This window comes from Ceratotherium simum, chromosome 11, assembly GCF_057802395.1.
Source record: "Ceratotherium simum simum isolate JZ-2026a chromosome 11, ASM5780239v1, whole genome shotgun sequence".
In the NCBI taxonomy this organism is placed as follows: Eukaryota; Metazoa; Chordata; class Mammalia; order Perissodactyla; family Rhinocerotidae; genus Ceratotherium; species Ceratotherium simum.
The window spans coordinates 39,455,645-39,476,269 of NC_141910.1; the positions used below are offsets into that span (position 1 = coordinate 39,455,645).

Here is a 20,625-nt window from a genome sequence, read left to right on the forward strand (position 1 = left end):
TTACTTATTTTTTAAAACTAACTTTTTAAAAATAGCTAGGCACAGGGATGACACTAGGCCAAATGCAAGGCATAGATGTAAACTAGGAGTTAGGGAAGAGTAGGAGTTGGGGAGCGAGCAGATACGGTAGGTAAAGCAAGTCAGTGGGACAGAAAGGAGGCAGGTCAGCAACAGAGAGATCTTGAAGCAAGATGTCTTTAAAACAAAATCAAAAGTAACTGATTTTCTTTTCATGCTAGAGCATATGCCAGCCCTAGGATATGGGCAGTTCAGGATACAGTGGGAATAAATTTTAGGGAAATGGTAAAACTGTTAATTTACAGAGAATGAGAAGGATGGGTTTAGGGATCAAGAAAATGGAAATCCATTAGCCAGAACACTGTGCCATTCCCTAATCTTATATTGGAGGCCAAGAAGGCAGGGGCTGGACACTTAGGGAGCGTCTGTCAGGGCCGGGCACTGAGGTGGGCGTTCTGGTTTTCTGTGCCACATTGAACCCTCACAGTGAGATGAGTGTCAGGTCAGGAATCTGATTCGGGTCACAGAGATAATAAGTGGCAAAACCAGGATTCAAACCCAGATCTGTCCATACTGTTTTTACTACTTGTGCTGAATTATTAGTGCACCGAGGAGGTTTGGACCCTGTTCATGGTCAGTATGAACTGAGGCTCAGAGCCAGGGCCTTCAGCACTGTTCTCAAAAGGAAGTCTTCATTTTTCCTTTTTTATCTAGACCCCTAAATCCGAGCCCACTAACTTTTCCAGCATGTGGTTCCAAGAATAAAATGAACTGCTCCATTTATTGAAAGAAGAAGAAATTCCATGTGTGGGGAAAGGAATGTCTACTGCAGTGTGCGTGATGCTTTTGTGTGTTTGGTTTTCAGCTGGTCAGCTGGTCATTGTAAGTCTATAGATGTGGTTTGTTGTATGTCAGGGCAAGTCTTCTCCAAAATGCTAAATCAGGGATGTTCATAACCAGTGATGTTTCCTCTACATTTGTCCACTTAAGAGGAAAATAATAGAATATAGTCGTTTCCCCCCATCTCCTTGTTTTCAAATTACTGGGATAGGATATTGGTTTTTGTTTGTTTTCAGTTTATTTGCAGCCAGAGCGTAGAGTTTTATCAGTTTTGTACACACGTAGCCCACCCTCCGCCATATGCTCTAGGATTTCATTTTCTCACTTGACTTACTGATGTGTTCTTGCCATTGGTGATTATCTGTCTTTTTTAGCATTTGCTAGAACTCCCTAAGCCTCATGACATGCCTGATAGAAAATACCCATTCTCTCTTTTCTGTGACCCAGGCCTCAGGGAAAGAAAATGCCAATTTATTTTCTGTTCTTTACCTTTCTAGGCAAAATCCATGTTTGGTGACCAGAGCTGTGTATATTGATATTCTCTTCCTGTTGACTTGCTGCCTTGACAAACCCGCAAAAGGCACCCAGCCAGGTATGACTCATAGTCATATGATATAGTTATATCATATTTTGGAATGATTACAGGTCTTTGAAATGTAGGTGGGGTTTTGAGTGGCTCTGCCACACACTCCCCCACCTTCTACTTTTGTGAGACTAACCGCACGTCAAAATTAAACATAGCGTCATATGGTTCCCTCATAGAAGCTTCTCAAGGGAACTTGCCCTTGTTTAGTTGGAAGTTTGCTGTGTATTTTCTGTTTGGTCATTCAGGGAAGAGTATGGACTCTACTCAGATACCCTCTGTGCTTCTAAGACCTTGGCTCTTTCCTATTTCATGCATTTTCTTTGAAAGATCGTCATCTTCAATAACTGCGAGTTCATTCTGTTCCATTCTGCAGAGATAACTGAGCTGGACTCATTTGATGCTGGAGCCTGGATATTTGAGACTCTGTCTCAGATCCACCCCTTGCTACCTAAGCTCTGACTTTATATGTGTTCCTTGGTCATATATGTTTCCTAGTGTGGGCCCCAGATCCACATACAATTATTCTGTTTTAACCACGATTCACAAAGTGGTTTTCTTAAAAGGGAGAAGGGCAACTCTAAATAAAAAAATTTTTTGATGTGTTTATATAAGAGACTGCAGGAAGTGCTTTACATGAGTTCCAGGCCACAGACTGAAACTGATTTTCATCAACACAAACTGGAATGCAGAGTAATGAACCTGCAACTGGTTAAAATCAGCCTCTTCTAATTGATTAGGCCTGTCTAAAGGAGGCTGCAATTACAAAGTCAGATTCTGAGTGCAAGCAGGCCAGGCCTTTTCTCTGTTACATTTAGTCTGTCAATGATTTGTTGTCTTCAATAAATATATTCAGGCTGTCAGAGTCCAGCTCTGTCCATATGGAACCCTGTTCCCAAATTCAAACCAATTTAAAATGCTTTGAGGGGGAGGTGCGAACCCGCCTCAGCTGGATCAACGTGTATTAGCCCACAAAGCCCCTGTGGCCATGCAGAGGTAGTAATAACACGCCTGGACTTTTGTCAGCTCCACATCCCTGCATAGGGGTAGCTGTTGTATCCGTTTGGTAGAAGAGGATCATATAGTTTTATGGCTGAAAACAGTCCTAGTTTATACCTCTTGTCCCAACATCATTATTAATGGTGCCCCCTTTTATTCTTGAAAGGGTCCAGGTTTGCACAATAAATTATAGGGCACCCTAGCTATAAGGGCCCTCAGGGTTGCATCCACTGTATTTTACACTTGAGCTAACTGGGGTCCAGAGATTATAAAGAGATTATCAATCACATGTTACCAAATAAGTTGTTTTGGGTTTCCGCCGTTTTTGTATTTCAGTTCCAAATTCTATATAGCTTTATAATACTTCTCTGCTTAGTATCTAAAGGGCCTTGGCCGTGAAAGAGTTGTTCACTACGTACAAGCCCATTCATTGGGATCCTATCAGAGTTGTGTGGTTGATTATAATCATTAGTTTATTTGAACTAAGTTTTTCTTGGCATATTAGTACCATTATTCCTTGTCTGGAAGGGTTAACCCTTGAATGTTGTAAAATACCCTTCTCTCTTCTCCAACTGCCTGGTCTTTACTGACGAGTTGGGCTCCCCTATGAGGATGACTTTGGCCTTTTTGAATCATCCTTTCCTCCAAACTTTTACATTATATAGAGTTTATACTCCAATTAAATGTGATCACAAGCTGTCATTTATTACTCAGCAGATTTCACTTGCATCGACGTATTATTCCTCTTAAAGTCGTTACTTTGCAGAGTAAGATGTGAGGAGGATGGGCGCTTACTCTTCTTCTAATATGGCAGCCATAGCACTAAACATTTTATCCTGCACTGTGCAGTATGGCATGTGGCTCTTGAGCACTTTAGATGTGGCTGATCCAAATTAAAATGTTACATAAAAATAAAATACACATCGAATTTCAAAGACTTAGTATGAAAAAACAAATGTAAAATTTCTCACTAATTTTTTATATTGACTCCATGTTGGAATTATAATATTTTTGATATATTGGATTACATAAAATGTGTTATTAAAATTAATTTCACCTGTTTCTTTTTACTCTTAAAATTGTGGCTACTGGAAAATCAAAAATTCCATATATGGCTCATATTGTATTCCTGTTGAACAAGTACTGATTTTGTCCAGTCCTTTGGGAATTGCCCTCATAAAGCACAGGATATATGTGTATGTGTGTATGTATCTATGTCTATCTATATGAATGTATGTATTCCTATAGTAAATCCACACAAACAGTGGTAACAAAGTTTCCTCCTTTGAGGATGAATTAAGATTTTTAGAACTAACCAAATGTGAAGTAAAATGGCGATTAAGATGAATAACACTGTTTGGGATAAAAATAAACTGTGAGCTTAAAGTAAGGAAATCTATTATTATGTGTTTCATAAATTGTTTCCAAAAGCAGTTTGAGCAATAGCTAAATATATCACCAAACAAGGTGATCACTTTCTTGGATGTGTAGATTTCAAAAGAATGTCATGACATTATAGTTTTACCTTGTAAATACCTTGAAAGAATGGATCATGCCTTACATTCTTTGTCCCCCGGCTAAGCACATAGCAGGCCTTCATTAAATGGATTTATTAACTGATTGATTGAAATGCAGAGTTTTCCTCAGTTTTTAGAATATTAACAATTATCATTGAGGGGCCGGCCCTGTGGCTTAGCGGTTAAGTGCACGTGCTCCGCTACTGGCGGCCCGGGTTCGGATCCCGGGCGGGCACCGACGCACCGCTTCTCCTGTTGCATCCCACATACAGCAACTAGAAGGATGCGCAACTATGACATACAGCTATCTACTGGGGGCTTTGGGGAAGAAAAAAAAAAAGGAGGAGGATTGGCAATAGATGTTAGCTCAGAGCCGATCTTGCTCGGCAAAAAGAGGAGGATTAGCATGGATGTTAGCTCAGGGCTGATCTTCCTCACAAAAACAAAAACAATTATCATTGAGATACAAATCTTATTTAAACTCATACATCAATTGGATGTAAAATCATTTTCTTTTTTTTTTTTTTTTTTTAATTTTATTTATTTATTTTCCCCCCAAAGCCCCAGTAGATAGTTGTATGTCATAGCTGCACATCCTTCTAGTTGTTGTATGTGGGACGCGGCCTCAGCATGGCCGGAGAAGCGGTACGTCGGTGCGCGCCCGGGATCTGAACCCGGGCCACCAGTAGCGGAGCGCACGCACTTAACCGCTAAGCCACGGGGCCGGCCCGTAAAATCATTTTCTGAATTCAAATCAGATGTTTATATCATGTGTATATGGTTATAAATATGTATATATCTACCTCCATTATTAGCTCACAAAGCTCAGAGTAGGAAGTATGCCACATAGGCTTTCAAGCCAGATCTCTGGGTTTGAATCCCAGTCTGCCATTTACTAGCGTTGTGACCTTAAGCAAGTCGTTTAACCTCTTTGAGACACTTTTTCTCAATTGTAAATGGGAATAATAATAGGATCTATATCTTAGAGTCAACTAATACAAGTAAAGCCCCGTGTAAAGAATGTGCTTTGCATGGCACAGAATAAGTGGTCAATAAGCATTAGCTACCATTAATACTATTATTATCATCATTATCATTAGCTGGTAACCATGCATCTAATCCAGTCTCCTGCAGCCTGGCGGAATTATGCTCTACCTCTTACATTCACAATTCTCCTCACATTCTTTTTTTTTTCTTTTTGCTGAAGAAGATTTGCCCTGAGCTAACATCTGTGCCAATCTTCCTCTATTTTGTATGTGGATAAGTGGAGCGCACCAAACTTAACCACTAGGCTATGGGGCTGGCCCCCTTTTCATATTCTTAAACACCTTCAGGAAAGAAGAAATGCCTGCTTTCCTAGGAAGACACCGAAGCATAGCATACCTGGCATAGAATGTCAGGAATTCACTTTGGAGTTCACTTGATTACGGATGTTCCTGCCCCTCTGACTGATCCAGAAAATAATCATTTTTTGTTGTTGTTCATTTATTTTTTCATTCATCAGACATAATATGCTAGCATCAGACATGTTGAGCACCTATATCTGGAGGTACATATGAAAATGTCTTGGGCTTATAAGTAGATGCAATAAGGGATTACGGATGCTATAAAGGAAGTGTGTGTGGGATACATTTGAGGCACTAAAGAATGAAAGGTCATTTCTACTTGGGAGGAAAGGAAAGACTTCATAGAAGAGGAGGTGGTTGAGCAGGGTTTTGAGGATGAGTAGAGACTCACCAGATGGACAAGGTGGAGGTGGGCATTATAGACAGAGGGAGGAGCATGGCCAAAGCCACAAAAGCACCCAGCCTTCAAAGAGCTAGGCGAGTGTGACTGGAGTGTCGGGTTCAAGACCAGGCGGCTGTGACTAGAAGTGAGGCTGGGGAGGCAGGCGCTCAGTCATGAAGGGCTCATAGGCCAAAGTCTAAGGAGCTTGAACTTGACCTTGTAGACAAAGGAGATTATTGGAGAATATAAGACGGAGAGTGGGGTCATGTGATTTTAGACAAGGTGACATTTCTTTCTGTGCCTGCATCCTCACAGGATTCTTAGGATCCTTTTGAAGCTAAGTTCCTACTGTCACTGAAAGAAAAATGTAATTGAAAATTCATTCATAGAATGTCAGGAAGATTTGTCCAGGCGTTGTGATAATCAGTATTGGGGTTTTGGGAGATGGAGGGTGGGCAGCGGAGGACCAGACTAACATTAAAGGCAGCACAATGCTGAAAATAGTTGTTTTAGAATGGTGTGATTATAGAAGGATTTCTTCCTGTAATTTTCCATTTTACTGATTTTACACAACATAATTCTGTTTTACTCGTGTGTGTACATGTATTTCAACAGTAAATGTGTGTACATGTGTTTCAACAGTGAATGTGTGTACATGTATTTCAACAGTAAATGTATCTAAATAGGAATCTTGAAGGAGATTAATTATTCCAAAAGAAACAAAGTAATATCAATTTCAGGGAAACTTTTTTGGTTGGAGGAGGATCTGCCCATCTCCTCTCAAATACTATTCTGTAAGTGACCTTGGAAGGCTATTCCTACCTCTAAAATGTCTTAGAACCACATTGAAGGGCTGAGGGCATAAACAATGAGAAAAACAGTGAAGGAGAAAGGCAGAGAAGATGATTAGAAAAGCTTAAGATAATGATGTGTTTTGTGTAATTCAAACTTTTATCTTAGTACTTCCCAATCATTTGAGGTTTCCTCAGCCATTAACTAGGTTTTAAAAATTCCAAATCTGGGGGTTTTGTTTTGAGTTTTAAAGTGATTTAAACCCACAAGGACTCTCTGTCCCCTGTATTCTTTTTCCTCTTCTGAATCCAGCTGTCATCATTAGTATATATCAGTTTCCTGCTGGAAAGAAAATTATAGTCTCCAGTTGGAGCTGGGGTGGGTGAGGCAGAAGAGTCTAACTGCCGCAGGGACTCAGAGGCTGGTTACAGGCCTGGGCAGGGACGTGGAAACGGGAGCTCTCGTTCTCATTTTACACCCATCTTAAGTTATTTGCTCTCGGGTTGGAAATTGTCCATTGAAATATCTATTTACTGAAACACTGTCTGAGACCTGACTAAATATTTACCCCCTTTATTCTGAGAGATGGACTTTCTATTTCTCTCTTATGCCCACATCCCTTAAATTTGTGTTTTTCTCAGCTATTCAATTGAACATTTTATTTTACCAGGTATTTAAACAAATATCTTACCTATTTGCACTTTCTGACTTTCGGTTTAAGTTCTCTTGGTGGGTTTCTGAGTGGATTTTTCTTTTCCTAGTCTCTATTTTATTAATTTTATGTAAACTAGTTATTTCTTTTATAATTATATGTACATATAATGTATGTTTAATCTTGAAGAGGATTAGTTTATCCCAATGAAAGAAATGACATAATAACAGTTTCATAGAAACGTTTGAGGTGAAGAAGGGTTTGTCCATCCTACTCCACATCATATAAGTGATCTCAAAAGGCTGTTTCCCTACCCCTGAAACGTATAGAGGATGCCCATCATATTCTCATTGTCAGGAAATATTTTTAAAAATATATCATCTTCCGAGTAGGGATCATAATAATTATGACCAACATTTATTGAGCATTTATTTAACTTCATGCCAAGCACTGTGCCAAGCATTTTGGGTGCACTAATAGGAGGTACTGGTGGTCCTTCATTTTAGACATTAGGAAAGTGAGGCCCAGAAAGAACTGCCCGATGTCACGTGTATTAAGATAGCAGAGGCTGAGCTCTCCAGCCTCCTACCCTGTGGCCCCACAGCACACTTCCACATTCTTCTAAATGCCTTAAATCAGGACCAATCAGGAAAGCCACTCACTATCTCAGGGAGGGGTGCCCCAGAATCCTCTTTGTTGATTCAACTTCCAGGCTTCTGCCCCTCCTGCAGAACCCCCAGGCCTCAGAGAGGGATCCCCTTTACAGGAGCTTCCAGATCACATGCTTTTTATGGGGACTTTCTTGCCTGTGTTTCTGTCTCCCATCCCAAGAGTGTGTGGGATAATATGAGAGCATACCCAGGACTGGAGCAGTTACTAGAAAGAGAAAGCTTGACTGCTCCTGGGTAGCCACCTGTCCTTTTTCCCTTTGAAAGTGAACTTACGGCCACTGCACGAAACTCTTCCCAGGACCAGGCTGCTGGTGATTGCATTTTGTGGTTTCTTTGTTAGTTGGGATTTATAGTTCAGATCTCATCATTCTGCCAAGTGCAATAAACATTTAGTTTTAACTGGAATGTAACTTTTATTATTGTTATTATTTTTCTTCTAAATGCCTTAAAAGTGACCAGCTTGTGAGTGTGAAGTCAGAATCTGTGAATAGTCTAAATGCCAAGCCAAGGTGCTTTGTAGATGAGTATCAGATTAGAAGACAGGCTCTCATTTATTTCTCTTGTATTTATATAATGGAAGTTAGGTAACGTAAGCCTTCCCAAAGGCCAGCTTAGATGTTGCTGATGGTTAAATGGTAAAATATGTGAGAAGTATTCAACAATGCCTTGTATTTGTACTGCCTAGAACGTGAATAATAGATGTGTGACATGAATAGATATAAGGTCAATGATTTTTATGACATTAACTTCCTTTACCTAAGTTCCTGGGAAATATAGCCAAACAATTATAGAGAATAAAAACATTGGCAACTTACAAACACCTGCTTTGATTATTTGGTCTAATTAGGTTAAATTTAACTAATCCCATCTGAACAAATTGAAAACAATTCTTATCTGTTCCCTTGGTCATGCACTTTTATTGGTGCTGGATGCAGATGTGTTTAATATGACACAGTTGGTGCTATTCTCTCAGCTCTGAGTGGGAGATAAAAGGGAATTGAGAACATATTTTGAGAGTCTTCTGGGCACGTTGTATTTCTGGGCCTGCAGCTAAGAAATTTCAAGGAAAAAAAACAGGCTTTGTTGTCAATAAATTAGTTGCTTTTCTCCAAAACACTGGGACTGTCGTCCAAACTATTGCTTTTGCCAAAAGTATCTTTCCCAGGGAATAGTGAGCTCCTAAAATAAGTGGATGATTCCTAGCTGCCTTTCGGAAGTCAGAATAATACAGGATGTGTTATTAGATTGCTAGGTTCGTGTGGTGTTTACCCCTTGTTAATTCCAAGCCTGGGGCTGAGAACATGGGCCTACAATTCTTAGAACTTCAGTTTAGAGACCATTTGATCAGTAGGTGAAGTGGAAACTATAGCAACGAAGTGACTTGCCCAAGGACACACAACTGGTTAGTGAAATAGTCAGGCTTTCCTGGCTCCTGGTCCACTGTCCATTTCCATGACCAAAATTATGGTCATAATTTAATCATTTATAATAATTATAATCATTTATTTAATCATTATTCATGGTCATAAACAATCTCATAATAGTGTGAGAGTTGGGCTGAGTGTCTGGATCTGTAACAGAACCACATCGTGAAACCTTCTTACCCACGTTTCCACCCTGGGAGTAAAATACTACTCAAATGAGCAACTGGTGTCTCAGAACATTTGTGATTTCAGTTTTTCTGTGTTCCTGTCTTGCCCCACACCAGCCCCCCTCATCACAAATAATCTGAAACTAGTTGCCCATGTCAATTAAATTTGTTAAGCAAGTTGTTTTTGAAAGCTTATTCTACACTCGTGTAAATGGAATCATACAATGTGGCCTTTTGTGTCTGGATTCTTTCACTTAACATAATGTTTTCAGGGTTCATCCATGTTGTAGCATGAATCCACACTCTGCTCTTTTTTATGGCTGAATAATATTCCATTGTATAGATACACCACATTTTGTTTATTCATTCATCAGTTGATGGACATTTGGGGTGTTTCCACTTTTTGGCTATTATGAATAATGCTGCTATGAAGCTTCCTGGACAAGTTTTTTGTGGAGGAAATATGTTTTCAATTCTCTTGGCTATTTACCTAGGAGTAGAATTGCTGGGCCATATGCCAACTCTAAGTTTAACTTTTTTTGAGGAATTGCCAAACTGTTTCCAAAGAGACTGCATCACTTTACATTCCTACCAGAAATGTGAAGTTTCCAATTTCTCCACATCCTCAGCAACACTTATCATTGTCCACGTTTTTTTTTTAATAATTTTATTTATTTTTCCCCCAAAGCCCCAGTAGATAGTTGTATGTCATCATAGCTGCACATCCTTCTAGTTGCTGTATGTGGGACGCGGCCTCAGCGTGGCTGGAGAAGTGGTGCGTCGGAGTGCGCCCGGGATCCGAACCCGGGCCGCCAGCAGCGGAGCGCGTGCACTTAACCGCTAAGCCACGGGGTCGGCCCTGTCCATGTTTTTTATTACACCATCCTAATGGGTGTGAAGTGGTATTTCATTGTGCTTTTGATTTGCATTTCCCTAATGGCTAATGATGTAGAACATCTTTTCTAGTGCTAATTGGCCATTAGTATATCTTCTTTAGAGAAATGTCTATTTATATCCTTTGCTCATTTTTAACTTGGGTTATATTTGTCTTTACTCTTGAATTATAAGTGTTCTTCATATATTCTAGATATTAATCCATTATCAGATATACGATTTGCAAATATTTTTTCCCATTCTGTGGGTTGTCTTTTCACTTTCTTGATAATATGTCCTTTGATGTACAAAAGTTTTTAGTTTTGATGAAGTCCAGTTTATCTATTTTTTCTTTTGTTGCTTGTGCTTCTGATGTCATAGCTAAGAAATCATTGCCTAATCCAGGGTCACAAAGATTTATACCCATGTTTTCTTCTTAAGAGTGTTATAGTTTTATCTCTTAACAAGTAGGTTTCTGATCCATTTTGAGTTAATTTTTGTATTTGATGTGAGGTACAGGTCCAACCTCATCCTTTTGCATGTTGCTATCTATTTGTCCCAACACTATTTGTTGAAAATACTTATTCTTTCCCCATTGAATTTCCTTGGCACCCTGGTCAAAAAAATCAGTTGGCCATAAATACATGGGTTTATTTCTGGACTCTCAATTCTATTCCGTTAATCTATATGTCTGTCCTTATGCCAGGACCACACTGTCCTGATTATCATTGCTTTGTACTAACTTTTGAAATCAGGATGTATGAGTCTTCCAGCTTTGTTCTTCTTTTTCAAGATTATTTTGGCGGGTCCCGTGCATTTTCATACAAATTTTAGGATTAGCTTGTCAATTTCTGCAAAAAGAAAGAAAAACCAGGTAGGATTTTGATAGGTATTGTGTTAAATCTGTAGGTCAATTTGAGGAGTATTGTCATTATAACAATATTATGTCTTCACATATTCGGATCAGAACACAGGATGTCCTTTCATTTATTTAGATCTTTTTCAATTTCTTTCAGTGATGTTTTGTAGTTTTTCAGTGTACACATCAGGAACATTTTTTGTTAAAAAAAATTTATTCTTATTTCATTCTTTTTGATGCTGCTGTAAATGAAATTACTTTCTTAATTTCAATTTGAGATTGTTTGTTGCTACTGTATAGAACTACAATTGAGGGCTGGCCCCGTGGCTTAGCGGTTAAGTGCGTGCGCTCTGCTACTGGCAGCCCGGGTTCGGATCCCGGGAGTGCACCGACGCACCGCTTCTCCAGCCATGCTGAGGCCGCGTCCCACATACAGCAACTAGAAGGATGTGCAACTATGACATACAACTATCTACTGGGGCTTTGGGGATAAAAAAAAAAAGGAGGAGGATTGGCAATAGATGTTAGCTCAGAGCCAGTCTTCCTCAGCAAAAAAAAAAGAAAAAAAAAGAGGAGGATTAGCATGGATGTTAGCTCAGGGCTGATCTTCCTCAAAAAAAAAAAACTACAATTGATATTTGTATGTTAATCTTTTATCCTACAACCTTACTGAACTCATTTATTAGCTCTGATAGGTTTTTTTTGTGGACTCCTTGGAATTTTCTGTATATGAGATTGTATCATGTGCAATAGAAATCGTTTTTACTTCTTCCTTTCCAAACTGGATGCCTTTTATTTATTTTTCTTGCCTAATTGCTCTAGCTAGAACCTCCAGTACAATGTCAAATAATAGTGGCAAAAGCAGACATCCTTGTCTTGTTCCTGATCTTAGGGGGAGAGCTTTCAGTCTTTCACCATTAAGTATAGTGTTAGCTGTGGGTTTTTCGTAGATGCCCTTTATCAGGTTGAAGTTGTTCCCTTCTATTTCTAGTTTGTTTCTTACCATGAAAGGGTGTTGGATTTTGTCGAACTCTTTTTCTGCATCTATTGAGATGATCATGTGATTTTTGTTCTTTATTAATATGGTATGAGTCATGACTTTTTATTGCTGAGTAGTATTCCGTTATATGTATGGTTTTGTATTAATTCACCAGTTGAAATACATTTGGGCATTTCCATTTTTTGGAAATTGTGAATAACGTGGCTCTGAGCATTCACATAGAAGTGTTTGCGTGGTCATATGTTTTCATTCCTCTTAAGTAAAACCTAGGAAGGAGATTATTGGGTCATATGATAAGGATTGTTTAATGTTATAAGAAACTGCCAAGGCCGGCCTGGTGGCGTAGCGGTTAAGTGCACACGTTCCACTGCAGCGGCCCGGGGTTCGGATCCCAGGCGTGCACCGATGCACCACTTGTCAAGCCATGCTGTGGCGGCATCCCATATAAAGTAGAGAAAGCTGGGCACGGATGTTAGCCCAGGGCCACTCTTCCTCAGCAAAAAGAGGAGGATTGGCAACAGATGTTAGCTCAGGGCTGATCTTCCTCACCAAAAAAAAAAAAAAGAAAGAAACTGCCAAACTGTTTTCCAAAAGAGCTTACTTACCACTTTACATTCCCACCAGCACTGTATGAGAGGTCCAGTTGTTCTGCATCCTCACCTAGACTTGGCATTGTCCCTCTTGTTAATTTTAGCCATTCTAATAGGTGTGTGGCGGTGTCTCATTGTGATTTTAATTTGCATTTCCCTAATGACCAATTATGTTAAGCATCTTTTCATGTACCATATTTGCCATACATATATCTTTTTTGGTTAAGTGTCTAGTCACGTCTCTTGCACATGTTTTTTAATTGAGCTGTCTTATTGAATTGTGAAAGTTCTTTATTCTGGATGCAAGTCCTTTATACAGACAAATATTTTGCAAATATTTCGTACCTAGCTGTTGCTTGTCTTTTCATTTTCTTATGTTTTTAATGTTGATGAAGTCCTAGAAATTTATTCTTTGTGTTTTTTATATTTTTTGTATCCCAGTAAAGAAGTCTTTGCCTATCCCAAGGTCACAAAGATGTTGTCTCATAGTTTATTCTGCAGTTTTAGATTTAAGGTTTTATGTTTAGATCTATGATCCACTCTGAGCTAATTTTCATGTGTGTCATGTGATAAGATTGAAGTTCTCTTTCATTTTTTGCATACAAATATCTAATTGTTCCAGCACCAAATATTTTTCCTTCCTCTTTTTCCTCTCTTTCTGGGATTGTACTCATATGTATATTAGGTCACTTGAAGTTGTCCCATAGATCGCTGATGCTCTGGGGTTTTTTCTATCTGTGTTTCATTTTTAATAGCTTCTAATTTATGTCTCCAATTTCACTTTTCTTTTGCAGTGTCTAGTCTGCTAATTCCATCTAGTATTTTTTTTTATTTCAGATATTATATTGTTCATCTCTAGAATGTCCTCTTTATATCTTTTATATCTCTCTTCATCATGTTCCGTTTTCCTCTAGGTTCTTGACCATGTGTAGCATGTTTCACATCCTTGTTTCTAATTCCATTATCATTGTTATTTCTGGGTCTGTTTCTTATTAATTTTTCTCCTGGTTATGGGTCATATTTCCCCACTTACTTGCATGCTGGTAATTTTTGATTAGACACTAGACAATGTTAATTTTTATATTTTTGGGTGTTGGATTTGTTTTATTCTTTTAAAGTGTTGGACTTTGTTCTGGCGCATGGTTAAGTTACTTAGAAAAAGTTAGATTTTTCCAAGACTTGCTCTTAAGCTTAATTATGGTGGGTCCATCCTAAAGAGGAGCCTTTAGTTTAGTGCAAATTTAGCTCCACTCACAAGGCAATACCCTTGTGAGGTCTCTGCCTGATGCCCCATGTATTACAGGGTTTCTTTACTCTGACTGATGGAAATGTGAACTATCGTGAGCCCATATGAGCTTTGTGAATTGCTCAGCTCACTGCTTGGTCGTGGTTCTTTCCCCAGCCTCCTGGAGTTTCACTTGCATGTGCAGATCAGTATTCAGCAGAAAGATTCAAGGGGTCACCTCTGCAGATCTTTAGAGCTCTCTCTGTACAGATTCCTCCTCTCTGATATTTCATCTTTTCAACTCAGCAAGACCTCTAGGCTCTGGGGTCTCTCGGTGCTGGCGCAGGCTACTACTCTAGGTAGTAGTTCGGCGTAATTCAGGCTTACCTTGTTTGTTTCCTTCTCTCAGAGATCACAGTCCTGCAGTGCCATGTCTAATGTTTAAAAATAATAATTTCAGGGCGGGCCCCGTGGCTTAGCGGTTAAGTGCGTGCGCTCCGCTGCTGGCGGCCCGGGTTCGGATCCCAGGCGTGCACCGACGCACCGCTTCTCCGGCCATGCTGAGGCGACGTCCCACATACAGCAACTAGAAGGATATGCAGCTATGACATACAACTATCTACTGGGGCTTTGGGGGAAAAATAAATAAATAAAATTTTTAAAAAATTAAAAAATAATTTCAAACATTTTGTCCAGTTTTCTAGTTATTTATGGCAGAAGGGCAATTTCTGTAGCAATTAAACCTTCATGAGCTGAAGCAAAAATCACTTCCATCCCTTTCTTTTGAAACCTCTTGGTTCCTCAACCGTAAAATGAGTGTAACACATTTTACACCCAATCCCTCAGGGAATTGGGGTGAAGGTCACATGAAAAAACTTGTGGAAACTCCTTGAAAAATCATATTTTGAGAAAGGAAAAATGCTACATTCGAAGAAAAGCAGCTATCAGAATGTAAAATTGATAGCAAGAACAAGGAACTAAATGGTCATTATATCCAGAGTAGGAGACAGAGCTTCTGCTGGTCCCATGGCCAGGTACACTTACTCCCAGGTTCACCTCTGTTGCTCATCTGGCATAATTTACTTAACTCCTCCCTCCATGTTGGGGTCGGACTTCACATTAAACAGCATTCCCAGTTCAACCAGATTCTGTTGGATTTGCCAGCGGTAAACTGCACCTTGCACCATCATTCCTCCAAGGGTTGGTCTGCAGTCCACTGGTGCCAGGAACCTCTTCAGTTTTAGGGTCTGTTTCTCCCAGAAACTGTCAGCTATGGTGCTGGCAAGGGACTGAAATAGGTGATCGTAGCCTCTCACTTATTACAGGTGAGACAACAGACGTTAGCCCCAGTTATTTAAAGGAATCTTCCCAGCCAGCTACCAACACTCAAGTTGGTTTACACTGCATCTCATTGCCTAAGGGTGCAAGAGAAGCCCCAGGTCCTTTAAGGTTAAATTAAACAGGGATATCTGAGGTGTGATAATAGTGAAATTTCTGATTTCCCAATCTTGTCCTTAGGAGCACTTCACTGACAAAGAACCAGAAGCAGTGGATGCTTAGAAGTAATTTTATGTGTGTGTCTTTGGGTTGTCATGTGTTTTTCCACGAGAATTTCCTGACTTCCTCCCTGTGTTGGGCAGAGGCAGGGATGGGATGGTGGGTGGAGGCAAGAAGTAAAAGATATTGGTCCCACCCAGTGCCCTATGAGCTCATTTTTAGCCTACCCAAATCCTTTCAGAGCTCTTCTGATTCGCTGTCTCTCAAGCCACAGGGACTGTGTTTTTATTTTATGGGTTGACAAGTTAGTCTTCAAATAGTATTCTCGGAAGCTCATCCTCCTTCCTCAGCAGCAGATAAGGAATTCTGTGCTTAGAGAGTACATGCCTTTGTGAATATACTAGGAGCAAAGGAAGGAAGGGTTGTTTTCAAAGGAGTGTGTGTTGGGTGCCATGCCTGTGTAAGCAGGGCATAAGGGATTCAGAGACCTAGAAATAAAAGTAGGCAAGAAATGAACAACCAGCACCAGTTCAGAGTGCTCCTCAAGAGTCTCCAGATCATTTCACCAGGTCGTTCTACATGTGTGTAACTGGAGGCGCCCCTAGGGTCAGGATTACAGTTTACTGGGAGGGGCAGAGGATTAAATAGAAGAATGGAATTTCCCTTCGATAAGGAGAAGCCAAGATTTATTAAATCAGTTGATTTGTTGTTGTTGTAGTTCCTATGGTTTCCTTTTCTCTCCAAATATAATTTTTTTACTGAGAAATTGCAAAACAGGACATTAACACTCACAGAGTGTACAAATTATCTGTGAGTATTTTTAGAACCAGATTGTCAACTGTTTCAGATAAGAACTTTTGTTGGATCTGATTACAGATCTCTCTGACCAGAGCTACAATTCTTTGAAATAGAAAAAGCTGGCCATCTCCCTGCACGTTAAAAGTGAAATCTACTGCGTATTTTCTCATCCTCTACTTTTTTAAGGAGGATAGAGATTCTGGGAGAGAGGAGGAGGATAGAGGACACTTCAGAACAATTACATTTGCAAAGTTTTCTCGACCTACTGGTATTGGAGAATTCAGAGCCTTGACAGTATATCAAAAAGAAATTTGTTCATTCATTTGAGGCAGAGGGAACAGCATGGCAAGGTAGAATAAAGAACCTTCTTCTGAGGCTCAGTGGCAAGTGACTACCGTAGTGGCACAATCAATATCATTGCCCTTTACACAGTATCCCCATAAGTGACTTATTCCACAGCAGTGGAACCATTTTTTTCTGTTGGGTTGGCCTTTTCAGTCCTGGGGAGGATCTCTGCCCCTTCATGGATACTGATTGCTGCTTATAAGTAGAACAAGTTTGCTGTGATTACTGGGGTTTTTGCTTCCCCTATAGCCAGCTCTGCTGGGGCCAAGAAAGTGCTGTCACTTTGGGCCTGTACACTTATCCCCTCTTGCCCCTTTTCTTTCCACCAGTTCAACACAAAGCAATCAGGCTATCTTGATTCGTGACATAACAGGGAAGGCCAGGAACTGTATAATGTTCAGGAGCTCTTTGCTTGAGCACTAGATGAAGGGGTTGACTTATGATTAGGGGCCAGGAGGTACAAAAACAAATACCATTAAACACTAGAATTACACACTTTCAGCGTGGATAGATGTTTACACTGTGAGAAACAGATGATCTCAGATGGTCTGAGGTAGTAGTTCTTAAAGTGTGGTCCCTGCATCAGCAGCATCACCAACACCTGGGAATTTGTTAGAAATGTGATTTTGGGGGGCCCTGCCCCAGACCTACTGAATCAGGAGCTCTGGAGGAGAGCACACTCAAGTTGGAGAACGTGGGTCTGAGGTAACAGTACAACCACCCTTCTGGGATATGCTCAGTGATTGGAATGCCAGGTGAAACTGCCCTCTCTCTTTTAATTGTTATTTTCCAATCTCCCTCTCTCTTTGCCTTGTACTTAGAGTTAAATTCACCTAAATTAAATGCTCTTATGGCGAAACTCCACTGTATCCATAATTATGTGGTAATGATATCATCCACATATTTTTCCAGAATGCCCTTGTTAAAGCTTTTAGATTAACATGCATCTTTTACGATTATGTTGATTTTTTTAAAAGAAATTTTAACAAACCTGTGTGAGTAGCTCAGAAAATCGAAGATGAATGACCCCCAGGCCTGCCCTTGGGGGCTATGCTCCTCCTCTGGGGAGGAGACAGACTTCCCTAAATAGTAAAACAGGATTTGTGAAATATGACATTGTCCCTGCTCAAGGTATGGGCTGCTTTTAAATCCTCTTTCAATAGCCAGGTCGATGTTAGCGCCCCACCTTGGTTGGCTAGGGAGTGGCAGCTTTGAAATCCAGTAAATTTAGCAGTCACTGTTCAGGGTGCAGACATAACACTGAAACCTGCAACCTGCCAAAGAACGGACAACTGCTAAAATAACACATCTGAGATGACCAGAGGGAATTGTGTGAATGGACCACTATGCTCCTTCACAGACACTCTGCTCCTTGTCCTGAGGGACTCAGCAAAGCCCCTTCCGTTCCTCCCCAGGAAATCTCTGTTCAAGGTAGTCATGCTGTCCAAACAGATCAGCCTCAGGAAACTTCCAACCACTTCTCCAAAGCTGCATTTCCCTAATGCTGGTCCCTGGTGCTGTTTTCACAATAAAACTATAGCAAAATGACACTATAGCAAATTTTTCTTGAAGCTAAGTTTCTTTAAAGAATTGTCTTTTATGATGACACTACAAATTTACTGCTTTTTTGGTGTTAAGATAGCCTTTCTTTCATGAGATGATAATAGATGATAGTTTTTTGTTTTTTGTTTTGGTGATGAAGCTAACAACTGTTGCCAATCTTCCTCTTTTTTTTTTTTTTTTTGCTTGAGGAAGATTGTCGCTGAGCTAACATCTGTGCCAGTCTGTCTCTATTTTGTATGTGGGACACCACCACAGTGTGGCTTGATGATCCACACCCAGGATCTGGAACCCTGGGCCGCCGAAGCGGAGCTCATGAACTTAACCACTCTGCCACCGGGCCGTCCTCTAAATGATAGATTTTTAACATCCTTACTCTGCAAAATAAAAAGTTGGCAACTTATCCAGTCTGTCACATTGTTTTTGACATTTTATTGGTCCTTGAATTCCAAACTTGGGAATTATTTCTCCATTGAACCAGGACTTAGCAGGATGTACTATCCTTCCAAGTGAATCCGGCCATTAAGCCATTCCTTTAAAGGCTAGAAATATGCTTGCTCTAAGTAGAAAAAAAGTTAATTTCATAAGTAAAATCAAATTGGGTGTTTAGAATCAGTCACATATACTTGGGTGACTAAAATGACTGCACTGATGGGAAAATCCAAAGACTTGCCAGACAAGCAGAGCTAGGGAAAACTCCAATTAATAACGGTTTGCAAAAATCGTCTAATTTATGAAAAATAAGATGGGGCCGGCCCAGCGGCTTAGCGGTTAAGTGCGCACACTCTGCTACTGGCGGCCTGGGTTTGGATCCCGGGCGCGCACCAACGCACCGCTTCTCCAGCCATGCTGAGGCTGTGTCGCACATACAGCAACTAGAAGGATGTGCATCTATGACATACAACTATCTACCGGGGCTTTGGGGAAAAAAAGAAAAAAGAAAAATAAGATGGGACCATTAAAGGAGGGACTGGATTCTTTCATTGGAACACTTGGCTTTCCAAGAAAGATAGGAAGGAAGAAACAGAAAGTAATCAACCTTGAAATTGCAAGTAGAAAAGTTATCTTCTAGAGAAGAGGGTTGCTAACCCTCAGACTGAGGAACCCCATCAAAGAACTAATTTCAGTTTTTTGTGTCCTGCAGACAGCAGGCACTCACAGAAATGGAAATAGGTCCCCTGTTGATCTAGACTTTGAAATGCATTTGGTAGGGCACGACACAAAACCGTGCTTTGCCAGGAAGAAACCCTGGTTGTGAAAACCATTGGGTGAACTCGACGTGCTGTGGGCTGCAGAGCCGGTACGAGAGTAGCTGTCAACCCCAGCTGCACACTAGAATCACCTGGGTCACTTCAAAACAGGCTCGCCCCAGAGATACAGTCAAGTGTCCCAACATGAGTGTTTTTCTACAGCTCTTCAGATGGATTTAATGTACTTCCTGCGCTGAGAAACCACTATGCTAGAGAGGAAAGCAATATGTCTTGTTTAGTCACTGCAGCTGCTTATGTTCAAGTATTGGGCATTTCTAACTCCAAGCTCCTGTTCTCCACCTAGAGACCCCCTCACTCTAGGCACTGGGGAGAGGGTGTTCTGTGGTCCCTGCTAAATGGGAGCTCCATGAGAGCGGAGCCTGGTCTAATTCATTGCTACCTCCTAGACCTAGAACAGAACCTATACGTAGTGAGCCAGCGTTGAAGGTCTGCCTGCCAGGGACCTTTATGGTGCTCATTCCTTCTTGTCAATTATTGGTGATTTCTCCTCCTTTGGTGTTTTTACTTGTAAGAGAAGATGAGGTGTGGTGAATTTTCTAGTTCTTTACTATGGTGAAGTACTGGACTGGAGTCAGCTGTACTCTGCTTGGAACTGTAACCCCTAACTACCCACCCATAAACTCTACGAACCCCTGTAAAAGTCGTACCTTAGAAGTGTGGTTCTTGGGCCAGCCCCGTGGCTTAGCGGTTAAGCGTGCGCGCTCCGCTACTGGCGACCCAGGTTCGGATCCTGGGCGCGCACTGACGCACCGCTTCTCCGGCCATGCTGAGGCCACGTCCCACATACAGCAACTAGAAGGATGTGCAGCTATGACGTACAACTGTCTACTGGGGCTTTCGGGAAAAAAAAAGAAGGAGGATTGGCAATAGATGTTAGCTCAGAGCTGGTCTTCCTCAGCAAAAAGAGGAGGATTAGCATGGATGTTAGCTCAGGGCTGATCTTCCTCACACACACAAAAAAGAAGTGTGGTTCTCGGCTGGGGTACATAGCAGAATTACCTGTTGGCTTCTTAGGACTACAGATGTCTGCGCCCAGCTTGAAACCAACTGAGTCAGAATCTACAAGAGTGGGATTCAGGCATGTGTGCTTTTAATAACCTCTGATTAGGAACCATCCCTTGAGGGCAGTGGTTTTCAAGGTACCTGGCCCAGCAGCATCAGCATCACCTGTGAGCTTGTTACAAATGCAGTCTCAGATGGCACCCCAGACCTCCTG

General features: G+C 40.7%; 1 protein-coding gene across 3 annotated transcripts in view; it reads left to right on the top strand.

Annotated features, from left to right (window-relative positions):
• Positions 1-20,625, top strand: part of THADA (THADA armadillo repeat containing) — a 313,262-nt gene that overhangs the window by 236,086 nt on the left and 56,551 nt on the right. For all 3 annotated transcript variants that reach the window (XM_087436835.1, XM_087436834.1, XM_014792321.2), the window contains one exon: positions 1,356-1,450. In XM_087436835.1, the coding sequence (XP_087292961.1) occupies positions 1,356-1,450 (95 nt within the window). The remainder of the gene's footprint in view (positions 1-1,355; positions 1,451-20,625) is intronic.